This window comes from Halichoeres trimaculatus, unplaced genomic scaffold, assembly GCF_033239565.1.
Source record: "Halichoeres trimaculatus isolate MK-OKI-2021-1 unplaced genomic scaffold, fHalTri1.1 fHalTri1_scaffold_17, whole genome shotgun sequence".
NCBI classification, from domain to species: Eukaryota; Metazoa; Chordata; class Actinopteri; order Labriformes; family Labridae; genus Halichoeres; species Halichoeres trimaculatus.
Genome location: NW_027437195.1, coordinates 10,179,532 through 10,202,302, shown reverse-complemented (window position 1 = coordinate 10,202,302; position 22,771 = coordinate 10,179,532). Strand labels below are relative to the sequence as shown.

Below are 22,771 nucleotides of genomic sequence, written 5' to 3'. Positions count from 1 at the left end.
ATCAATGGTATCAAGCATCGATCTGAACAGGAAAACTCTGGAAAATAAACATCAACTTGATTCCTCAACACATAACATCAATTTTAAATGCTTTTTTTAGAACATGCAGAAACTGTTCCCTCTGAAGAGATGAAATCTTTGAAAATCTATACTGTCCTGCATTTGACAGCTATGTGAGATAACAACACAGCCCTGAGGAAGAGAGCAGAGGAAGAACCAAACCTTACAGATTCTGAAGCGTTACATCCTGCAAGACAGCTTTCTCTGTGTGGCTGCGAATCAATCTGAAAGATGGCGAGGAATGGACAAAGCCGCAGAAACCGAATCACCCTTCACATGTTTATTTTTACCCATCTCATGTGGGTCTGTATCTTTTAGGTCATACATGTGTCAGAATAATTTCCCACTCCATTAAGAGATCTCTGTGACTGGTAACACACTGGAATAATCCTATTGGAGGAGAAAAATGAGACCAAATACAGCTTGACTTCACTTTTACTTCAGTTATAATGAATTAGGCGATGAACCAAGAAAACACAGTGTTGTTTGAAGACACCCCAGATGCATAAAGCTTGCTTTAGGCTATTGTTTCACCTGAATCTAAGAAGCAGCCAGCACAGCCTTCAAAATCACCCCCCTGAAGCTGAAAGATGCCTGCCGAAGGAGGAGATTGTGGTGCATCGCAGATGTATGATTCAACCGAGCAGATTGTCCGTGCAGACGCTCCATCTCGATCTAGCTGAGCTGACATCGGTTTGATGGTTTCACAGAAAAGCTGTGCGGCAGGGCAATTAATCCACCTAAGCACTCAAACCCCAACAAGACGTACTCATGGCCGACAATGTCAGCCGGTTTCAGTTGTTATTCAAAAGCAACACAACCTGCAGCAGCACATTGCAAAGCAGAGTTTACAGGAGAACACAAACTTTGTTTTTACAGTAACCGTATCAACAAAATACAGATAATTTCTCCTTCAAGCAGGATCACTCCTTGTATGAGCAACACAAAAAACTATTTTATCATGTTATTTTTTAAACACAGTTCATACAGATTAACATGATCAAATAAAAGTAAGAGGCACAGAGTGTGGTGTCAGGGCTGCAGCTTCTCACTAATTAAAGGGGCTGTGAGGACTATCTGGAAAAACTAGTGTTTTCTTGGATAAAGACTCAGTTTCAGTTGTGAGGGTGTGATCCTTACCAAGGCATATGTTTGTTTTGGAGCAAATGACTGGAGAGTGATTTTTCTGTGTCCAAGACAACTTTTTACAAGATACAAAGTGACAAGGTAATGTATTTATTAATAGTTAAGTAGAACTATTGTTTGAAACCTGACAACACATTTTGTACCATAACCAGTTATATTGAGCACGACTCACAGCCTGGTGCTCTGACGTGTCCCTGACTTGTAATGTTAGTGAATCCCAGTTATGTGCTCATAGGGTTGCCACCCGTCCCGCAAAATACGGAATCGTCCCGTATTTCGCACTTCAACGTTGCGTCCTGTTTTATACCAATACAGGACGCAATTTGTCTGGTATTTCCAGTTTGCCTTGAATGCAGCACCACTCTGCCTGAATTCAACATGCGTCCACCCACTAGAAACAGCAGTTTGTTGGTTGATTTTAAGCGTGGAGTATTTGCCCATCATTAATTGGGTGAGAGAAAGGTCACAGGAAATCAGAGGTAAACAGTCTGTAGCTGTGGCTACATTTGGTACCCCGTCCCGTGCCCCATCGAAAAGCAATGGATGCAGAAACAGACATGACTGTGAGTGAAAAGGTTTCAAAATACACGGTAAAAATCTGTCCCCACGTGCTTTCTGTGCTACATGGTTGCCTGTCAGACAGGCGACAGCATGGGACTAGAAAGCAAGGATACCGCTACATCAGGAGGACAAACAAATGTCAGACACACAATTCTTCATACCTGAAGTGTCTCCAGATACAGGAATCTTACTAAGAAAATATGATAAATTTGGAAAAGTTAATCCTACTAAAAAAATCAACAGAATTAGAAAAGGTGTAAATTATTTTAAGCTGCCACAGTGTTTTACTGAATATATTTTGTTAGATTGGTTATTTCTTTTCAATTCATTAAGAATACAGACATTTCATTAGTTCAACATGAAAAAAATGGTAACCAGTAGCACTCATGATTGAATGATGCTAGCCCCCCTAGCTCCCGAGAGTGTCCCTTATTTTTCAGCCACAAAGGTGGCAACCCTATGTGCTCATCTACCAGCTCCAACCTCACCAAGCGGAGTTAATGTAACCTCACTCTTCATTTTACTGATAGACTCTCATGTTTGAACAGACCACTGCAGAATAACTGCTGACAGTGGGTTAGAATGAACATTATCACAAACAGATTGGGCCGTGTTTTAGCTTGTGCTCCATCACTTTCCCTTTTAGCTTAGTTTTGCTTGTTTGTCCTTTTGCTTAATGATAGTTCAGCTCCAGTGTCCACCATTACTCCAAAATTAATCCATGGAGAAACTGTTCTTAAGTAGAAACAACACAGATCTATCTTCTCACTGCTAAACTTTGTCTGCTGGCATGGTGTGCCAGCCCACAAAGAGACTACCAATCCTGTCTGATCCAACCAGGAGGTAGAGAAATAGGATTGAGAAAAAAACATATTTTGGTGCTGATAATCTCATTTTAAATCATGGTTTACGATCAGGGATGTATCTAGAATCGACTTAAGATGACTTACAAAGTCCTCACAGGAACTTTAATTGAAAGAAAATGAATATAGATCATTCAGGAGCATTTGATCATAATAACAATGAAACTCTGCTGTCCCACTAGATTAAATAAACATCTGTCACTTTTTAAAATTCAATAATGCAGTATTGTGCACAGACTTTTTAGAAGGGAAGGGGGAAAAAGAAAAAGTGCTCAGTGCACTTTTTTGCCAACCGGAACAGTAGGTTAAGTGAGCAGTTAAGAGTATTTTGCCAAACAGGAGGGCACTTCAGCTAATATTTAGCTCCAAACAGGGGGCTTGAACTTATTCTGATGAAAAGAAATTATGCGTTAAAAAGTAGTTTTGAATATAAAATATAAGACTTGCTTTGCTCTATTCCAATGTCTGAGTTACTTTCTTTCCAGGGGCCAACAGCCGGATCATTACTGATACAAACACTCTCTACATATTCTCAAGAGGCATTATGGGAAAAGTAGGAAAGAAAAAACATGAATGAAAATAAAGAAACAAACTGGATTTTTTTTCTGCTAGTGGTGTTATTTCAAGCTAGAATGATGAATGATGACAGTAAACATGTTGATTTATTCTGGTTATTCTGATTAAAGACAGAAGATTTGTTCTCGGTCAGTTTAATGCAAAGAACCTCCAAACTGTCTAAGTTTAAGTTCAAAAGCTTGAAAAGCTGGAGGGAAAAACTAGAAACAAAGTGGCACTTTTTCAACCTAACCGGGTCACAGTTCACTCTGGAGTGTCGATGCCGTGATGTCGCAGAATCCAGAGTCCTCTACCAATTAGAGATCTGAGAAGATTTCCCCAACAGATGTGTCCTACATAGATTTCCTGTCACAAAGGATGCACATATCCAGCTGTCTTTCTTCTATTTTATTCATGCAGAGAAATAAATCCTATGATCAGAATCAGGGACCAGGCTTGAAAGCTGTGACAAATCCCGATATAAATGTAAAACTTGTGAGAGGAAAGTGTGAAACTGTCTGGTTCAGCTTGACTGTTGGAGATTACAAACCTTTTTTTTTTTTTTTTGCATGGGAAATGTTTTCATCCGTATTATGCTGGAGATCAACTGAGATGGCTGCTTTGGATCACAGATGTTTGAGGAGAGCTCATTCTACTGGTGAGGTGAAGAGGATTATAACAAGGTGCAGGAGGTGAGTGGAGATACTTTTAAAGGATTTCAGCAAGGGGGTGGTGGATTATTTTCTCTCTCGTCGAAGAGAAAAATCTGTATTTTATTGTGAAGGAATAAGTTACTGTCCACTTCACAAAAAAACCCTCACATTTTATTATATCAACTGATTTAAATTAAACTGCTGCCATCAAACAATCGTCAGTAGTAGAATAAAAGCTTGGGTGTTGATGACATGAACAAATAAAACCCTAAGAGCAGTTTAGAGAGAAGAACAAGAGTGGATTAACTTTTCCTGTGGAGTTTGCTGTTTGAATGTTTTCACATGATTAAGATATTTTAGTAACTTACGAGTGCCACAGGATAACAGTAGCTTTATTATGGGTGGTGTACAAGAACCGACAAACTCATTGAATTTGAGCATGGATGACACCTCTGTGTCTTAAATTTTGTAAAAAGTCAAGCTAAAATAGCCCTGTGAGGGCTGCTGACATATGGTACTACCAGCATTGTTTAAGGTTGAACCAGAAATAAGATGCAACGCTTATTTCAAGAAAGATAAGGAAACAAAAAAGGTTTGTGTTTTAGCCCTTATTTCTGCAAACTCATAATCTTAGTATCTTTTAAACTGCCAAGTTAGAATCCCCCCCATCCCCAGTACAGTATGTGCCGATAGTCAAATTAACATTTAGGATGGGAGACTTTTTTTTAGTACCAGGCTAGGTTTATTTCTGCTGTAACAACACAAACTGTGGATCTTAGCCTTTCTGCAATGTCTCATACTTTTAGACCAGAGTTTGCCGCTTGGACATGACCCAAGCCACTTAGTCATCTGTTCCTTAAGAGGAGATTCGAAGAGATTTGTTTTTCGGACCTGTCATGTCCATGTAGCTTTGATAAAGTTTAATGACATATTTTTTACTATTATCTCGAAACAAATACCCTTAATAAATTCGTTTTTTTGAAGTGTAAATTAGGAAGCATTTTTAGCTCATTTTTTGTTAGACATCTTGGATTATAATTCAAATCTCATTTCAACCCTTTACAACCCATCTGCGCGCTGGTGCTCCCATTTTACAAACATTACGGTAAGTGAGAAAATTCAAACAACTCCTCAAAGAAAAAAAAGGCAACATTTACAGAAATCTCTCAGGAATGATGGTACTACATGAAGAGCACAGTGTTCTAATTGCAGGTGAGGTAAACTGAGGTAGGTTGTTCTTGTTTTACAAATACTTCCAATAATGTTGCTCTTCAACCACTGGACCAGTGAAAAAATTCAAATTTCTCGAAGAAGAGAAGATGAGCTTGAGGGCCTTTTTTTTTGGTACCCCCCCCCAAAATAAATAAATTAAAAAAATAAATAAAATAAAAATAAATTAAATTAAATTAAATAAATAAAAATAAAATAATAAATAAATAAATAAACTTTAAGAAATAAAAAAATGCTTTTATTGATTTCATTATGTTTTCTTTTTTTTTTCAAAATTAAAAAACAATTTTACTACAGATAAGACAAATTAACTTGTTAAGACCTGTATAAGACTTTTAGATCTTGACCACTTTTAATATTTTTGGAAACCACAATGATTTCATATCAACAGTGATCAACAGGGACTTTTGAACATTACAGAGGAAAAGAACGTGGGCCAAAAATGCAAAGTGGTCTTCTTTTCCACTTGGCTTTAAGTACAGTTTTTAGGTTCGCTGCCTTGCTCATGGGCTGTAACTTCTGGTTGATGTCACTTCTCAGTCTGCTTGTTTATTGTAGGCAGCCAAAAGCAGTACAACCAGAAATAGTAAATATTAATATTGTGTTGAATATGAAATATATGTATTGACTCGTTACACTGGAGAGTTTCTCAGACAATGAAAAACTTATGACGAGCCCCAAATCATGTCAAGCCCCGACCATTGTGCGAGGCAAATTGGGCCCTAAACCTGGCTTTGAATGTTTGGCTAGCCTTAGTTTTTAGTGATTGTTTTTATGTACAATCAGAATAAATAGAAGTAAAATCTAACAAATAGAGTAACATGAAAAAAAAAAAATATTAGCCCTCTTCTCGCTAAGTGAGGAGTATGATGTCCTTATATCTTGTCATGCTTGTATTAAGATCGTAAAACAAAAGCAAACTTCCACACACCTATCTCCTCTTTCCCTTTTAGACACAGTCAAACACACATGCACAACCCTGCACACACACACTCACACTGCTTTATTAGCAGCAGACAAGACAAGGAAGAGAAAGTCATTAGAAGGGGAAGATGCTTCAAAGCAGTTTGTCTTGCATTTAGGACACAAGCCAAGGATGCTCAGCTGACAGCGCAAACCTGCTTTGTCGTCATTTTAGCAGAGAAAGTGGGTCAGCATTATCAACACAGAGGAAGGAACAGAAACCTTCACAAGCTTCTGTTTGGGAACTCAAGACACTACAAAGTCATATTTCAATTATAGGAGCAATACAGTTATAGTTCCAGCTCTAAATTGTGGTAATTTTTCTCTTTGAAAGACGGGCAGCATCTTTCTTCAGGGTAGAGTGACCTTGGTGGGAGGTTAAAACCACTCTAAGAATACTGTTTACATTAATTTCAGAGCAGGTCTTTGACCATAAGTGACGCACTGACTATGATTAATTATGCTAATATTTACTCAGGGTCTGGTGTTATAGAGAAGCGTGATTAAGTAGCTCTCTTGTCAAGTGTCAGCCAACTTTTTGCTTTTTTAAATCCCGGCTCATCTCCCTAAGTATGGAGTTAGCAGACTGGAAAGTCTTGGAAGATTTACACTCGTAGTTTGAAGACTAAGCTGCGTCTCAGCCCATAGTTCTGCAAGTTTGAGGGTTCTTACTTACATAACATACCACATATGGCATGTTTAAAAGACAATTAGAAATCACAACTGATAGATTATGTAGAACAAGACTAAATTGTCATCGTCTACTTGAATGATTTACTCGCAAACTTTAAAGCAAAGTTGAGAAAAAAGATGTGTGTTTGGTAAAGAATAGATCACAGCGAGTCTTTTCTCTAATGGGCAGAGGAGAGGAAACCGTGCAGGAGGGGGACGGCTGAGTTGTCTCAAGCTGAGAGTGGGCGACTCAGCTCCTAGTATCTGTCACTGTTGTCTAAACAAAGACTGCTGAGCTGATCGATAGAGTGCAGACCACAGGGCCTCAGAAAAACTGACCATTAAGGTGACATGTCTCTTCATGAGCACAGCGTGCATGGAAAAGTACTGATTCAAATCAAATTGCTGGAACTTTACACACCGCAGAGACTGCTGCTCAGAGAGTACGAGATGGATTTGATCTGGTGTGGGATCGATGCCCGCTAACCACTTCGACTGTACTGGATAAGCTCAGCAGAATGGGGTTTGCTCTTACTGTACTTCTCACTTTGAGTCTGATTTGTACCCAGAGGAGAGGAATGGATGACTCTCAGGACAAATGATTAAGGTTGAGCAGACGAAAGGTTTAAGCAGAAAAAAAAGGCACCGAAGAGCAGACACAGTCGTATTCAGGGGGCTGAAACACCCCAGTGCACTTCAATCAGTCCAGTTGTTGAGGTGGCACACATGCTGCGCAGCTGCTGAATGTACATTCCCTCATTCCTGCTGTTTGAAGCACATCTCTGGCGTATCAAGGGAGCATCTTATATTTGTATGATTACTGCACTGCACCCCAACATACAGTATGGCTGTAAGGGCTGAGCAATAGCTTCATACTATTCATTCCCCTTTTACTTGTTGTGTCATGTGTGAAACATGAAAATGGGGACTGAGTGATAACCCTTGTTACAAGTTATGATTGCTGAGTGCTTTATGGTTTATTGAATGGTTGTTGAATATTGCTGTTTCACTGTTAACTCTATGAACTCAATCATATAGTATTGCATCACATTTTATTGCATCTTATCACAATGTAGCATGTCATGAGGTATCTGTCATATCATTTTAAACCATATTGAGTCGCATCCCATTGCATTGAATTGACTGTATCATATCCCTGCAGTGTTTCACAACTCATCATGCTGTCACATAAAGTATCCTAATGTTTCACTGTATAACATAACATCCCAAATCATATGATATCATATATGTATCAGTGGTGCACCAATCACAATTTTCTGGCCGATCACCGATCCCCGGTCTTTAAAGAGCCTGACCTGCCAATACCGATTTTTATTTTTTATAACTAACAGCATATACCTTCAATGTTCCAATCCTATTTTATTGAAAATCATTGAACAATACCTGTGAAGCAATAAAATCTTTTTTGTTTTAATTTTATGTTTTAACTTAAAACAACTAATCAAGTGCCCTGAGTTTAGGTGTCGGAGCAAAAAGCAACAAAGGCTGGCTGTCAGACCTTCCCAGAAGTATATAAGATCAGTTTCATATGTAAGGGTGGGTCGATCACTGATCACCCATAATTCAGGAAATCAGCTCCGATCGATCAGTGCATGTCTAATTTATATATTTTTGCATTGCATCACGTCACGATGCATCATATAGTAACTCATCTAGCGCTGGGACATTGACGCGTTAATTACAGAAAAAATGTTGCATTTTAAAAACTAACCCACTTTTTTGCAGTTGCACTCCAGACAACAAGCGCACAAGTTCCTAGCGTACCAATCAAGCACCTTGGTAATGCCAGGTTGACTACAAACAATTTGAAGAAGCAGGAGGAGACGGCGTTGCCAAACCCAGTGTATGGAAAATTTATATTAAAAAGGTAATTTCAATGGAGGTGCCCATGAAAGCGATGTCATGCGCAAATTACTCAATAAAGAGTTTGCATATCACCGGAGCAAGTCTCTGGTTTTGCCTCAACCCTCGACATGTAGCAGCCTTAGGCTGGTTATAGTAGCATAGACACCAGAGACAGGTGTAGTACAAGTGCCCAGAGGTGCAGTTGAAACGTAATTAACTACCTGTAACCTGTAAAAACCAAATACAAAACCTTTAATTAGTAAGATCATTTTTAAATCAGGTACCACCACTTAATGTAAAATATTATAACTAAACCTATATTTTTATGTACCATGCTGTTTCACATCCCATCATAATGAAATGTAACGTATTGTATCCCAACGTATCATACCATAAATAATTATAAAGCGATGTGTCATAAAATATCATACTGTATTATGCTGTATCTCATTAGATCGTACCATTTCATTACAAAGTGTATGGTATCATATGGTATTGTTTTTTATTGTATGGTTCATATTGTATTGATCTTGTATTATTGTATCACACTGCTTTATTGTGACTTGATGTCTCGTTGTGTATCATATCATATTAGATCTAAGTAAAATGCATCATATTGCAATTAATCAAATGTTTTAATATTGTATTGTAGCACAATGCATTGCTTCATATCTCACCGCATTGTATCCTTAACATATCTTTTTAGTTCAATACCCAGTATGCTTCAATTGCAAGTAACCAACATTAATCTGACTTAAAAATTCTAAGAGCCACATTTAAGACTAAACAAGATAAATCACTTTACAAATATTGACCACAGAAGATCTTAATTAGGCAGCTAAAGTGTATACCCTAAATAAACTTCTGTAACACCATTCGAGTGGATTACAATATGACTAATTTTTACCACCACTTTGTTTGCACTGACTGAAAAGGTGTCCTTTTAGCAGGTGTGTGTGAGCAGGAGCACTAACAGTCACCCAGTCCAGCTTTGGCACAGTCACATTTTAACAAGGTCACAATCATCTCAGCCGCTGTCTGGCTGAGCTACCACTGCTCCGCTCCACATTAAACGCAGCTCTGAGGGCAGCCGGAGGATACAAAGGCAGACAAAACAAGCACGCTGTTGACTGCCAAAAATCAGAGGGGATGTCTTCATTTGAGACGCTGCAATATATTTTCACAACTCTGTTTTTAAAGATGAGAGGAGAGAGGTGCAGAGAAGACACACACTGCCCTCTGCTGCTGGATACTGACAGGACCAGGCTGGTCAGTGCTTTGGGCAAAACTGATGTTTCAATCTGTTGAAAGTGCAATGGGGAAATCATTATGTGTAATATATGGGTTTTTTTTTGTTTTTGTTTTTTTTTTTTAAATACAGGAGTCATCTTTTTCAACTGCAAATTGAAATGCAATAAACACACATTATTAATATTAAATAAAAAAAACAACAACAAAGAAAACCAAATAAATAAATAAAAAGGCATTTATTATACTTAAAATGAAGGTTAAACATTTTAGAAAGTGAATCTTAATTTCCCTTTTAGATTTCATTGTAACAGAGTTCTGCTTTTTTTGGTATTTTGTTCATCCCCAGAGTATGTCATGCAGTATGAGGTAGACCAATATTTTCGGTGTACGGACCACAACAAACTGTCCACTGCTGACATCTAGCTGATACTGAAGGTAACAACAAAGAGTAGTCAGGCATCAGGGGAAAAAATCTGTTAAAAAGAGGAAAAAAAAAAAAGGGATTAAACTTCTTTAAACCTCTAGTCCACCTGCAGCTTTGTTTGAGATAAACATGTCTAATCTAAAGGATGCTACAAAATAAAGGAATGTACTCTGTAAATCATGCAACATCTATACTATCAGCTGTTAATCAGACTAATGACCATCACACATGTCAAAACATCATTTAGCGGGCAGGTCTCCAGGTTAATACAACTTAATGCTCTGCCGGATACAACTGAAAATCAAGACATCAAGCATTCATGGGCTGCAGTGCTATTAGGATTTTCTCATTAATACAGGCTGTAAATATGTCCGCAGTACCGAGTGTGAACACCTAACCAAACTGTTAATGAGCACACATGACCTTGAAGTCGTCTCACTTTCTCCAGTAAAATATGAGTCCTATGTGAATTATTACCTTTGAAGTCGTTTATTTTCAAGTGTTCGTTTGACTCGAGACGAGATTAGAGGAGACAATTATTCCATTAGCTTTGGCTCAGGATGTGTCACCTTCTGAGGCTGAACAGATAATGTATTGCGCCTCCTTGTGTACATGAATAATTCATAATCATTAATTGCAGCCGTTGCACAGCCTTGTTCTCTTCATAAAAGCACAGTGAACTGTGAAACACAGCGGGAGGAACAAAGTGTATTTTTCTTTCAGGAAAGTGCAATAAAGAGGCAATATTTTATGACCTCTTAGGAGCACAGTGCTACTGATAAATGTTCTTACACTGGTTCACCATAGCTTTCTGCTCTGTTAATCACTTTGCTGCTTTGTTTATGTGATGTTTATCTACCTTGTCATCCTGAGGGGATTGCTCAATGGCCTAGTTCAAAGCCATTACTCAGGTCTACCTCTATTTAGAGCTCCTGTTTGAGTTTTTCTATTAGGGTGTATTTTGGCGCCCCCTCCGGACGAAATGATACCTTTCATCTCTTACAATGCTGTCAAGGAAACATATTCATCCTGCTTTCCTTTGAAGAGTCAAATGCTGTGGATTAAAGTAAAACAAGGGGTTTCCAATTAGCTGCTGTGTTGCCTCATCTTACAGTTAGCCTCTAGCTAGCAGAAGTTACAATAAAAAAGAACAACAAAGTACAACTGGAACGAAGTAGAAACCAGAAATCTGACGGACAGACAGAGACATCCCTACTGGTTCAAGTCTGTCATTATCAGTTAAAAACTCCTCATAGTAACATTGAGGTTCATATTAAAAACTCCTTGTGGGAGCTTTGAAGTCTACGCTTAATTGTCTTAGTAGGGTGCTTTAAGGTCTGTGCTACAAACTCCACATGGGGAGCTTTAAAGTTCATGCTAAACTCTCCTTATAGAGTGCTATAAAGTCTGTACTGAAAATCTTGCAGGGAGCTTTAAATTCTACTTGAAAAACTTCTTGTATGTAGCTTTAAAGTCTGTGCTAAAAACTCCACATGAGAGCTCAAAGTCCTTGTAAACCTTGCATAAAATCTCAATATGGCAGAAAAAGTTATTTATTTTCACCCTCTAACTTAGAAAACTGCCCTTAGTAGGTCAGTGGTAGGGATGGGTACCTTTTACATTTGAAATGATATGGTACCTATGTCCGGTACTTGGCAATCAGTACCGGTACTCAACGGTACTAACTTTTGATACTTTTTTGTGGGAATGTGGTAAAAAATATACATTTTTTCAGAATAAAATCTTTAATTTTTTCAATTTAACATATTTATTCTTTAATATATAACCTTGCAATGCTGTGTTCATGTCCAGCATGGAAAATCACCGACTCTTCCAGTCCCTCGCAGTCGCAAGGATGCATGTAGGAACCTAAACATGGTACCTTTCAATTTCACATGAATCGGTACCCGATGCTTTTGACTGAATTCTGTCGAGACCTATAATAGTACCTAATTCGGTACCCATCCCTAGTCAGTAGTACCTGGTTTTCTATCATATTTGTTGTGTTCATATTAGATGCAAGGGCAGGCAATCAGTTTTCCTAAGCAGACTGGCAACTGTTTATATCTGTGGATGAGTTTGTGTGTGTGTCTGCAATGCTGTAATTACACATGCACATCTTGGCCGACTGATAACTTTGAAAGTAGATCTGGTCTAAAAAGGTTGTGCAACCCTGACCTATGACAGGTCTAATAACATACCACAAAAATATTGAGCAACAAGATTCTACTATGTCATTAAGTTGTAGCTCTTATTGCTATTATTATCACCTATTATCCATTACTGTCATAGCAGGGTAAACGTCATCATTTTGCTAAATGAGTTGAAGTTTTATTGAACAGTCTTTGTACTTTTATAAAAACTGGCTTTTATTAAAAACAGGCAGATGAAAGAGGAAATACCTGAGTCATTTTTAAACTGATCCCTTTAGTACTTTCACCAGGGTTTTATTGCCTGGCGCTTTAAAATTTGGCAGCATTTCCTTTTGTAAGAGGACCAAAATTGATCACCTTGAACACCAAAGAGGGTCCTCTTGTGTTGATGATAGCTCATAATGTATCTTGGCTTGTAAAATTCAACAAGGAGCCAGCATCCTTCAAGGTGAAAAAGCCAATAAACCAAGCTTTAAACTGGATTTGTTTATTTTTTATTCACATTTTAATGGTTAGACTAATTACTGGATTATTTGTATCTAGAAAGAAGGATGATATGCTCTTGAACTAACTACCTTAGTGAGAGTTAAAATAAACATAAAACATTATGAAGCTTACTACTTTTAATCAGGTTACCAGTGACAGATTAAAAAATGGGGCAATTATTTGAACATAACACGTAATATAACAACTGAATGAAGAGAAAAGTAACAAGATTAATTTCTATAGCTTTTTTAATACTGACTTGGAGATGTCAAGTGTCGAGGTTCAAAAATAACATTTTCATCAGTTTTTCTTTTGGTTCATCTTAGCAGATAAAAATAGCATAATAGAGTGACACTGGTCTCCATGTTTATCCCTACATGTTGCCTTATTCTGCACATCCTTCCTTGCTTGAGGGTAATGGGGTGGGTGGGGGACTCTAATGTTTAAGTGTGTGTATGTGTGTGTGTGGACAGACAGGGTTAATGACCTTTTCAAAAGAGTTATCATTTAATAAACACTGACAGCCTTTTAGAGACCACTTACCATTCATCTGGTCTACTAGATTAGGCCCCGCAGTGAAACTACACCGTGATCGAATCATTGTCCCCAGACGGCAAAGTGACAGCAAGCAAACACAAAATCAATATTTCAGTGATGAGGATTCATATTTTAGGAATAGGAACAGTCCTCGATCCATTCATCCATCCATTCTCTCTACCTGGTTAAGTATGCCGGTCAGGAGGGGTTGGACTCTATAATGCATTTGAGGAGAGGTGGGGCACATTCTGGTCAGGACAGCAGACTATAACAGGGCTGACGGAAATGAGCTGTGTCCCATTTCAGAGAACAAACCTGAGTCAGAAATGAAGCTGTCAGGGCTCGGCTTGTACAAACTTTTTTAATGGAAAGCCTGCACTACAAACTGGGAGGTTACATTCAAGTACTTTGACTTTCACCAAAGTGGGAAAGTTGGCAAGTGTAAAATCCAGAGTTCTTGGCAAGAATCAAGTGAGGGACTGTTAAAGTAATGATGTGACAAACTAATTTCAAACACTTAATTCTCTTGAGTGTTTCAATTTAAAATAATAACATACATTTGAAATTTTATGCTTCTTTGCTTTCTTTTGTGATATTTAATTAATACTTGGAGGCTAGCTGATGGCTGTTACAAATCAGATGTCAGAAATCAGACAGACAGAACCAGGCTGTAAATCACAGACTGTATAAAACATGGACGTATTATCCCCAACGTCACCCATCTGTTTCTGGAACAGTAATGAAGCACATCGGCTATAGTGGCCATATTTGAAGTGGCAAGGGCTTTGTGTACAGCTATAGGGCGCCTGTCGGTCACATGACCCTGAGCTGTGCCTCTGATTGGGCGAGCTTGCGATCTTAATATCCTCTGAACTGTTAGAAAAAAATTCACCCCCGTACAGTGTGTGCTGACAGTAAAATTAGCGACTCAGACAGGAGACGTTTTTTGAACCAAGCTGTAAAAACGTTAATTTCTGCTTTGAAAACGGCTTTTTTTTGGCTTGGTGTGTATGTGACTTCCAGTACTTCCTGAGCCAGCCTCAAGTGGACACTTGAGAAACAGCAGATTTTAGCACTTCTGCATTGTCTCATTTTCTTAGTCCGGAGGTTGCTGCTTGCTGTATATGTTTATTTTAGCCGTACAAGTTTGCTTCTCAGGCTTGATGTAAACATGGTATTTCTAAAACCAGCCCCAAGTGGACTCTGGAAGAACTGTCTTAATAATAATAATTACAATAATAATTCGTAAAGCACTTTTCATCAAATTATTTCAAAGTGCTCACGGGTGCTAAAAATTTAAAAAAGTTAAGTCATTTAGTAATTGAAGTAGCTTTGCTCAGCAAAAACCGTTCAGAAGGGTGGGGGGTAACTTAGCTTTGCTCTGTAAAATTTAGCCATGAGGCCTTCAAAATTCCTCTTATAACTAGACTGATTCTTCATATGTTGGTGGAAACAAGCTCTGCTTGAACCATTGGAGCCAGGATCTTGATTTAGTTCTGGGTTCATAAATTTACCCCTGAAAACAGTCTTCAGCACTTGTCTTTTCCTAAGTGTCAACAAGTCTATCTGTAGTACAATAAAGCACCATTGAAGCCACAGTATACTACGTATCCTCAACCCTAAAAGGCTAACTGCAAATAAGGACGGTAGCTTCTCTGTGTCTTTCTATGGTGTCATTTTTGTTGAATGGCCTTTGTTGTTGTCTGACTGCCCTCTCCTGGTCTGGTTGTGTTTTGCAGTTACCTGTATATATTCCATCATGATCTGTTCTTCATGATCTACCTGGGTCCTTAGCCTGGCGTTTGAAACACAAATAATACGCTACAGGAACAATTAAGTTCAGGAGAATGTTGTAACAGAAACTAAGAGTTCCTGGACCCTCCAGTTGAAATGCAGCTACAGATAGTCCATGACTTCTTGTCAGACACCAGTTTTGACTTCTTGGAGTCTGGTTTTCTAGGGATTTGATGAGTGCTGCTTAAAAGTGCTGTGCAGTCAGGTGAGGCGTAAATTCTTCAACTTCAACTTAACTGCTAACATATGGAGAATAAAAAACCTTCACATGGACATCTTGAGTTTGGAAATGAATGAGAAACTGAGATTCAAAAAAAAAAAAAAAGTGTAGTTCTATGTTTTCATGTATTCCTCCAAAAATAGCCCAAGTTCATTTTGTAGTGCAACAAGAGTCGACAGATTTTACATGACTAATCCACTACCGCTAAACACACACACACACACACACACACACACACACACACACACACACACACACACACACACACACACATACTGGTTTACATGCTGGATGGGGACCAATATTCAGATCCTCACTTGCGGGGACCACCCTTTCTACAGGCTCTAGAGGAGTGGAAAAAATTAGGTGCACCAATCATTGCCCTGTTAGCTCATACACGACTTCAAATACCCAAAGTGAGGAGGTGATGTTTTCCCCATCCCCAGTGGGGACATATGAGAAATCAACCAAATGTGGTATATGGGGACGAATTTAAATAATTATTTGCATAATTCACACACATTTGCATATGACTAGTGGGGACTTAGCCATAAGTGTATTTCCAGTGCCATGCATCTATATACAGTAATTATAGTTTAGGTTTTTATAGGTTAGTGGAGTTATTATAGTGATTATTGCATCTGTTAAAATAGGTTTAATCCTAAGGTTTATATGAGTAGAAATATAGGAAAAATTCATAATGCATCAATAACTGTCCAAAATTTTAAATTCAACTCAGTTTAGATGTTCAATGAAAATACTATGTGAAGCTTGAGGCCTGAAAAAGGTTCCAGTGATGCAAAGTACCACTCCTGGAAAGAGAACCTATTGCTCTGTATGTTAAAATCTTCAAAGCACAACAGAATTTATTTTTGATTAATTGATACCCCTAGGTTTGATAGAAATATCTAAGTCATTAAATTGATTATTTAGAAATAAAGCAGTGGAAGGCTATCTTTAGTCATGTACAAAATATATAAATTAAACATGGCTGTTACAGGTAGTATTTCTTCATTCTCACTCAGCCACAACTATTTTATTACATTTTTAATTGCCGTCAACCATGTAGCAACAGCTAACTACTCTCAAATATCTGACACTTAGTACCAATCCAACAAAAATACTAGTACTACTACTACTTCTAGTACTAAATACACTTCAAGATATTAGACTCACATATCGACTCCAGAATTCAATTTTTAATGTCTTCAACTCCAGAAATGAACCCAACAATATATGTTTGTGTATATATATACACACACATAACTCAAATATAAAATATAAAAGAGAGTGCAAGAAAGAGAGAGAGCGGGAGAGAGAGTGAGAGAAAGGAAAGAAGTGAGAGAGAGTGAGAGAGAGGGAAAATAAGTGAGAGAGAGAGTGAGAGAGAGAGAGACTGAGAGAGGGAGATAGAAAGTGAGAGAGAGAGAAAGAGTAAGAGAGAGGGGAGAGAGAGAGAGAGAGAGAGAGAGAGAGAGAGAGAGAGAGAGAGAGAGAGAGAGATAACTGGTAACAACCATAACATGTGCTCCTTTCCAAATGACTCAAATGTTTGGCTATTAATAGCACTTCAGAATATAACAATGCAATGCAAAATGAGGTAGCATGATGTTCACTCAACCATTTCAATGTTTTTTGCTGAAAATGTGAACGTCAACAAAAACTTTCCTACCAGAGGGATGGTCATCCTCAAACTATTTACGCTGCACTTTCCTCTTGAAAGCTGTAATTCGGTTGTAGACGTAGAATTTCAGGTTCTGCCAGTCCCGGTTTTGAAGGGCTTCTGGTTCAGCCCTTAAACACTTCTCACAGTCACTCTTGGCTGGAACAATACAGGATTTGATGAATCTATTCATGTGTCTTTCCACTGCCTGCACCTCTGTCTTTTGCCAAGGCATCTTCTTCTTTTTCTTCTTCTGGGTAGCTCTACCTTGAGGTGATCAGAAAGATGGTTGAAAAGACGAGAAGTTTTCAGTGTGTGCCAGCATTTGTCGTTCAAGTCAAATTATTTGCACCTATGAATACACTTCCAGTCAAACACCAGTTTGAGCATTTTTTCCTTGCACTTAAATAATTACTAACTAAAAGAAGATGATTAAGATCATTTATAAGCCATAAGTATTTTTAAAACCTTTTGTTTGTTTTTATTTTTAAGCACCCAGGTTATGTTTGGTTTTCTAGGGGCTAGTTATTATCAAAGTTTGAGTTATAACCAAAGTTAGTGTTACTAGTTACACACTATCGAGAACTAAGGGTATGTTTCTGAGCAATATGATCTTGACATTTCTGTGCAAAAATAGCCGAAAAAATTTGAGATGCTCAGACAAAATCTCCAAAGGTAACAGCCAGCAAGTAAATCGGGCCTAGGTTTCAAAAACAAATGTCTACTTTAACAGTTAATTTAGCCTCGACAGAGAAGCAATATTGATGACATTGTCAGTAAAAATACACAAATTTATTGTTTAACATTGGAAAAAAAAATACAAAAAGATGAAGGCATTCAAAAAGAAGCAGACTACCAAAAGACAAAAGAGAAATATGAAAAGAGCTCACCTTTGGGGAAAGGCTCCATAGCACTACTTGAAGGCATCTCATCATCTGATGATGGTGGTTTGCGTCTCTTGCATGTTGGTAGCTGCATTTCACCCCCCTCAGTTGGAGGAAGTGTCTCCTCTGCTGATGGTTCTATGGACCACAATCAAAATTCATCATCTTCAAAAAGATATATACCTTAGGTGAAAACTAACTAGACATTAAAGGACCTACTATAAATGTAAAATTGAGTTGACAAGTATTTTTGCTAGCTAACCAAAGAGTAAAGCCCTGTTATCTTAAAGCAAGAAAATAAGGTCAGTACATAGAGTCTTACACAGAAACTCTGGGGTGACAACACCCATTATGTTCTTCTCTTTTACTGCATTTATAAAGACATCAGTCCAATAGAGAATTAGTGACTGTTCACGCTGTGCAATCTGACAGAGCTCAAGCAGTTTTGCAAAGACAAATACGGTGAAATTGCAGCGAGGTGCATTTACTAAAAAACAAATTACATCAAACATGATTTCATTTATAAAAGCAATAAAAGGGGAAACATCCATGGGAGTGAATGCTTTTCTTTATACTGTATATAATTTATGAAGGGCAGATTACGTTTGCTAATACTCTTGACCAGGCATCCAGTTCATTAAATTCAACTTGCATACTTTTTGATTAGTGGATTTTGTTATCATCAAAGGATATGCCAGAGAGTTTGAAAACACCTGGAATATTAGAATAAAGGATAACTAGTATTTTGACAGTAGTTTACTGACAAGATATACCATCAACAGTAGAAAAGTTTCCCTCCTCGACGCTTCCTTTGTCTTCTTCGCTGTCCAGAGCTTTTTCTGTGGGAGGCAAACAAAGTATATACTACCAATGTGACCAAACCATCTGGTAAATACAGAAAAAAACAGTTAAATAAAATAACATACCATCTGGGTCTATCCCAATTTCATCCAAGTTCTTCCCATGATATTCAGCTAATCGTCCTTGCTCAAGTGCCATCAGAACTTTGCTGATCTTGGCAAGCTGAAGGGTTTTCTCAGGGAGCCGATAGAACTCTCGGTGGATTCTTATGTCATGGCCAAGAAAGTTGGCCAGCTGGTCCATCTCTGTGTTTGTCATGTTCAGCACTGTTGAAAGGGTTGCGGCATGCTTCCGCAGTCTGGTAGATGTCAGTGACTTGGGACACTTTGCCCCACATTCCTTTGCAAAACCACGAAGGCAGTCTGAACCTCGGAAATGTGTCATGGCTCCTGGTCTCGCAAACATATAACCATTGTCTTTTAGAACCCCACAAGCCTCTCTCTGCTCAACAAGGAGTTCCAACACACACAGCATTTTTGAAGTCAGAAGAACTGGGACTGGCCGACCACGTTTTCCCCTGATCACAATCCTTGAGAAGTGTCTGCAGAGTTTTTTTTCCACTTCAGAGAGGGCCCAGTCCACATCCTCGTGTGGATCAGTGGAGTCTCTTGTTAAAAACGCAGATAGGGGCATGCTTGCTACTTCTCCTTCCCTGCGACGGTTGAAGAGAATGATCTGGGCCAGACACACCTTTGCCAGCACAATCCAGGCTTTGGTAGAGGGACTTTCAGACAGGGATTTGTGCCACTCATCTTGCATTTGACTGAGATAGGCATGCATTTTCTGGACATCCTCAGTAAAGGGCATGAGAGTGGGCACATTCCATTTTGCTTCTCTGATGTTCCTCAAAGCTGTAGCTGAGATCATCTCGTTCCACTTTTCCTCATGGACATCAAGAAACTCACTGGCATTCTTCACAAGCTCTTTGTTGTTTGAGATTAAACCCTGAGCTTTTAATAGTCTGCAAACTTTTACCAGGGCATTTCCAAGTTTAAGTGCTAGTGATGGAATCAAGAACCTGCTTGTGTCACTTTCAAACCCACATGTAAACTTGACGGCTTTGACAGTCTCCATGTAGTTCTTCGGATTGATGAGAGCCTCCATTGTTTTTAAGGTGGTGACTCTCCTTGCACTCTGAATCAGCCTACCCAGTTCTCGCATCTTCTCTCGCACATTCTGTTTGTTCTTGTCAGATGGGCCACCTTTATTTAACAAGTGCTGCCCAATATCAATAATGACTCGATCATGTTGTATGATGTCAGTGATTGGGTCAGGATTCATGCCACTGATTACTTCCCACAGTTCTTTTTTAATGTGTGAAGGCACAGGTCCTGTGTATTTACACATAGACTGTACACGGTTCTTTCCTGGTTTGGGGGCGACTGACCCAGGTTTAAGTTTACAACTTCGCATGTGTCGCCACAGGACCTTTCTTGTGAAAAGTCCCTGACAATGTGCACAGTGCATGAAGTCCTTTCCCAGTGCCTCTACATTTCGTCGTTTTGATGCTACCAGTTCCCCCTTTCCTGTCTCCATAACAGCAGCATTGTGTGCAAAGTTTCCTTTGTTGCGAATATAATGGAGTTGTCTTTTTCTCTCGTTGGAACCCTTTGTAAAGCTTAGCGCTTTAGCAACATCAGGTTTCGATTTATGTGCACTCTCCAGATGCCTTGCCATCTTAGCATAAGGCTTAGAGCAGTACAAACAATAATGTCTTTTGTTGTACACTCTTTTCCCATCTTTTTTTTGGCATGCACTAACAACTATCGTGTCATTTATGTTTTGACTTGAACAGGGTTCTTCTTCTGCTCCAGTGGCTTCAGGTGGAAGGATCATGTTGTCTGGCATTGTGCTGTCAACTTGAGGGGGACTGTCAACTTCAGGGATACTCAGGGAGTTGGAGTCATCAAATATACTATCAATATAACTTATGAGCTTTTTTTTCGGTTGCAGCGGAGCATCATCTTCGGTGTCACTTCTGCTTGTAGTATCTGGAATGTATTCATCTTCACTCAATGAGGTAGAATCATACAGTTCACCAGAATCATCAAGATTTGTGTCTAACATCTGAAAAAGGAAGTGAGAAATAGAGTCAACAACTGAACTGAAGATCAATAGATCAGTTATGAATGTCTTTTCCCCTTTAATTTAGAAGATTAAATATATGTGACAATATGCTTCTTTTTGGTGTTAACATAACATCAAACTCTTCAACTGCACAGTGTAACACATTCATTATTCTTGATTTTTATCACTAATAAAAAACTTACGATGACACTTTTAGTCCGTCTTAGTCGGGGTACAAAAATCTCGTTATCCTTTTGATACGTCACCATCTGTAAAACAGAAAGATGAATAAATATATGTATATGTAGAATGAACAATGATTCAAACTACTTGAAGACATAAAATAGTAACTAATTTCTGCCTGGCCAGCCAAGCTGAGAGAGAGAGCGTGAGAGAGCAAAGGGAAACTGTTATTGTTCAGATTATACATATAATCAAAGAGTCAGAAAACCTTAGAGCAGGTGAAGATCTACAATAAGTAGGCTATCCCCCAGCCACTGACCTTCTACATACCTTGCACTAAACCACTGAATGTACAGATTAACTCCAGGTATCAATCATATTTTACGAAACTTTATCCTTTCCATTAACTCACATAACACAAATACTAAAAGATACTCAAAATAAAAAGAAAAGTGATGCCGAAGAAAGTACCTGTTGAGGTGTGCTGTTGAGACCATTGGCACCATCCATTTGAGTGTCTGACTGGGGGAAATGGTGGGGGTTGTCCACCTCTATGGTGTTAGATGTGATGCTGGACATCTGTGAAGACACATTTGATAATGAGACTTATGTTGAAGAACAGGACAATATTTTCAAAATGTTCAATTTTAGTATAATACTGAATAATTTGCGTGAGACACACATCCTTGATTAAACAGGCTATGTGGGGACCTTTCACACTCCATGAGTAAAGTTCCTTGTGGGGACTAGCTGTATCTAAGTGTTTCGAGTTTACTCAAAAACTTATTGAAAGTGAGCTGTGGGGACGTCGTAAGTGTTCAGAAGATACTCATAATTAAAGAGTCAGAAAACCTTAGAGCAGGTGAAGATCTACCATCAATATCCCCCAGCCACTGACCTTCTACATACCTTACACTAAACCACTGAATGTACAGATTCACACTAGAAAACCATCATATTTAACAGAACATTCTTCTCTCCTTTGATAAACACAACAGAAATCCTAAAAGATATTTATAATAAAAAGAACAATGACATAGATTAAAGTACCTGTTGAGGTGTGCTGTTGAGACCATTGGCACCATCCATTTGAGTGTCTGACTGGGGGAAATGGTGGGGGTTGTCCACCTCTATGGTGTTAGATGTGATGCTGGACATCTGTGAAGACACATTTGATAATGAGACTTATGTTGAAGAACAGGACAATATTTTCAAAATGTTCAATTTTAGTATAATACTGAATAATTTGCATGAGACACACATCCTTGATTAAACAGGCTATGTGGGGACCTTTCACACTCCATGAGTAAAGTTCCTTGTGGGGACTAGCTGTATCTAAGCGTTTCGTGTTTACTCAAAAACTTATTGAAAGTGTGCTGTGGGGACGTCGTAAGTGTTCAGAAGATACTCATAATTAAAGAGTCAGAAAACCTTAGAGCAGGCAAAGATCTACAATAAGTATCCCCCAGCCACTGACCTTCTACATACCTTACACTAAACCACTGAATGTACAGATTCACACTAGAAAACCATCATATTTAACAGAACATTCTTATCTCCTTTGATAAACACAACAGAAATCCTAAAAGATATTTATAATAAAAAGAACAATGACACAGATTAAAGTACCTGTTGAGGTGTGCTTTTGAGACCATTGGCACCATCCATTTGAGTGTCTG

At 38.4% G+C, this 22,771-nt stretch overlaps 1 protein-coding gene across 2 annotated transcripts; it reads right to left on the bottom strand.

Annotated features, from left to right (window-relative positions):
• Positions 1–16,689: 16,689 nt before the first annotated feature.
• LOC141806728 (uncharacterized) lies at positions 16,690–20,797 on the bottom strand. Of its 2 annotated transcripts, XM_074692390.1 has the most exons (5): positions 18,908–20,797; positions 18,755–18,820; positions 17,988–18,119; positions 17,107–17,364; positions 16,690–16,700 (listed from the first exon to the last, which is right to left on the bottom strand). In XM_074692390.1, exons 1-4 carry the CDS (start codon positions 20,688–20,690, stop codon positions 17,129–17,131), a joined length of 2,217 nt encoding a protein of 738 aa, XP_074548491.1. In that variant the 5' UTR covers positions 20,691–20,797; the 3' UTR covers positions 16,690–16,700; positions 17,107–17,128. The 2 variants fall into 2 exon arrangements, with proteins under 2 accessions (XP_074548491.1, XP_074548492.1); XM_074692391.1 differs by lacking the exon at positions 16,690–16,700 and having other exon boundaries at positions 17,163–17,360.
• Positions 20,798–22,771: the final 1,974 nt, after the last annotated feature.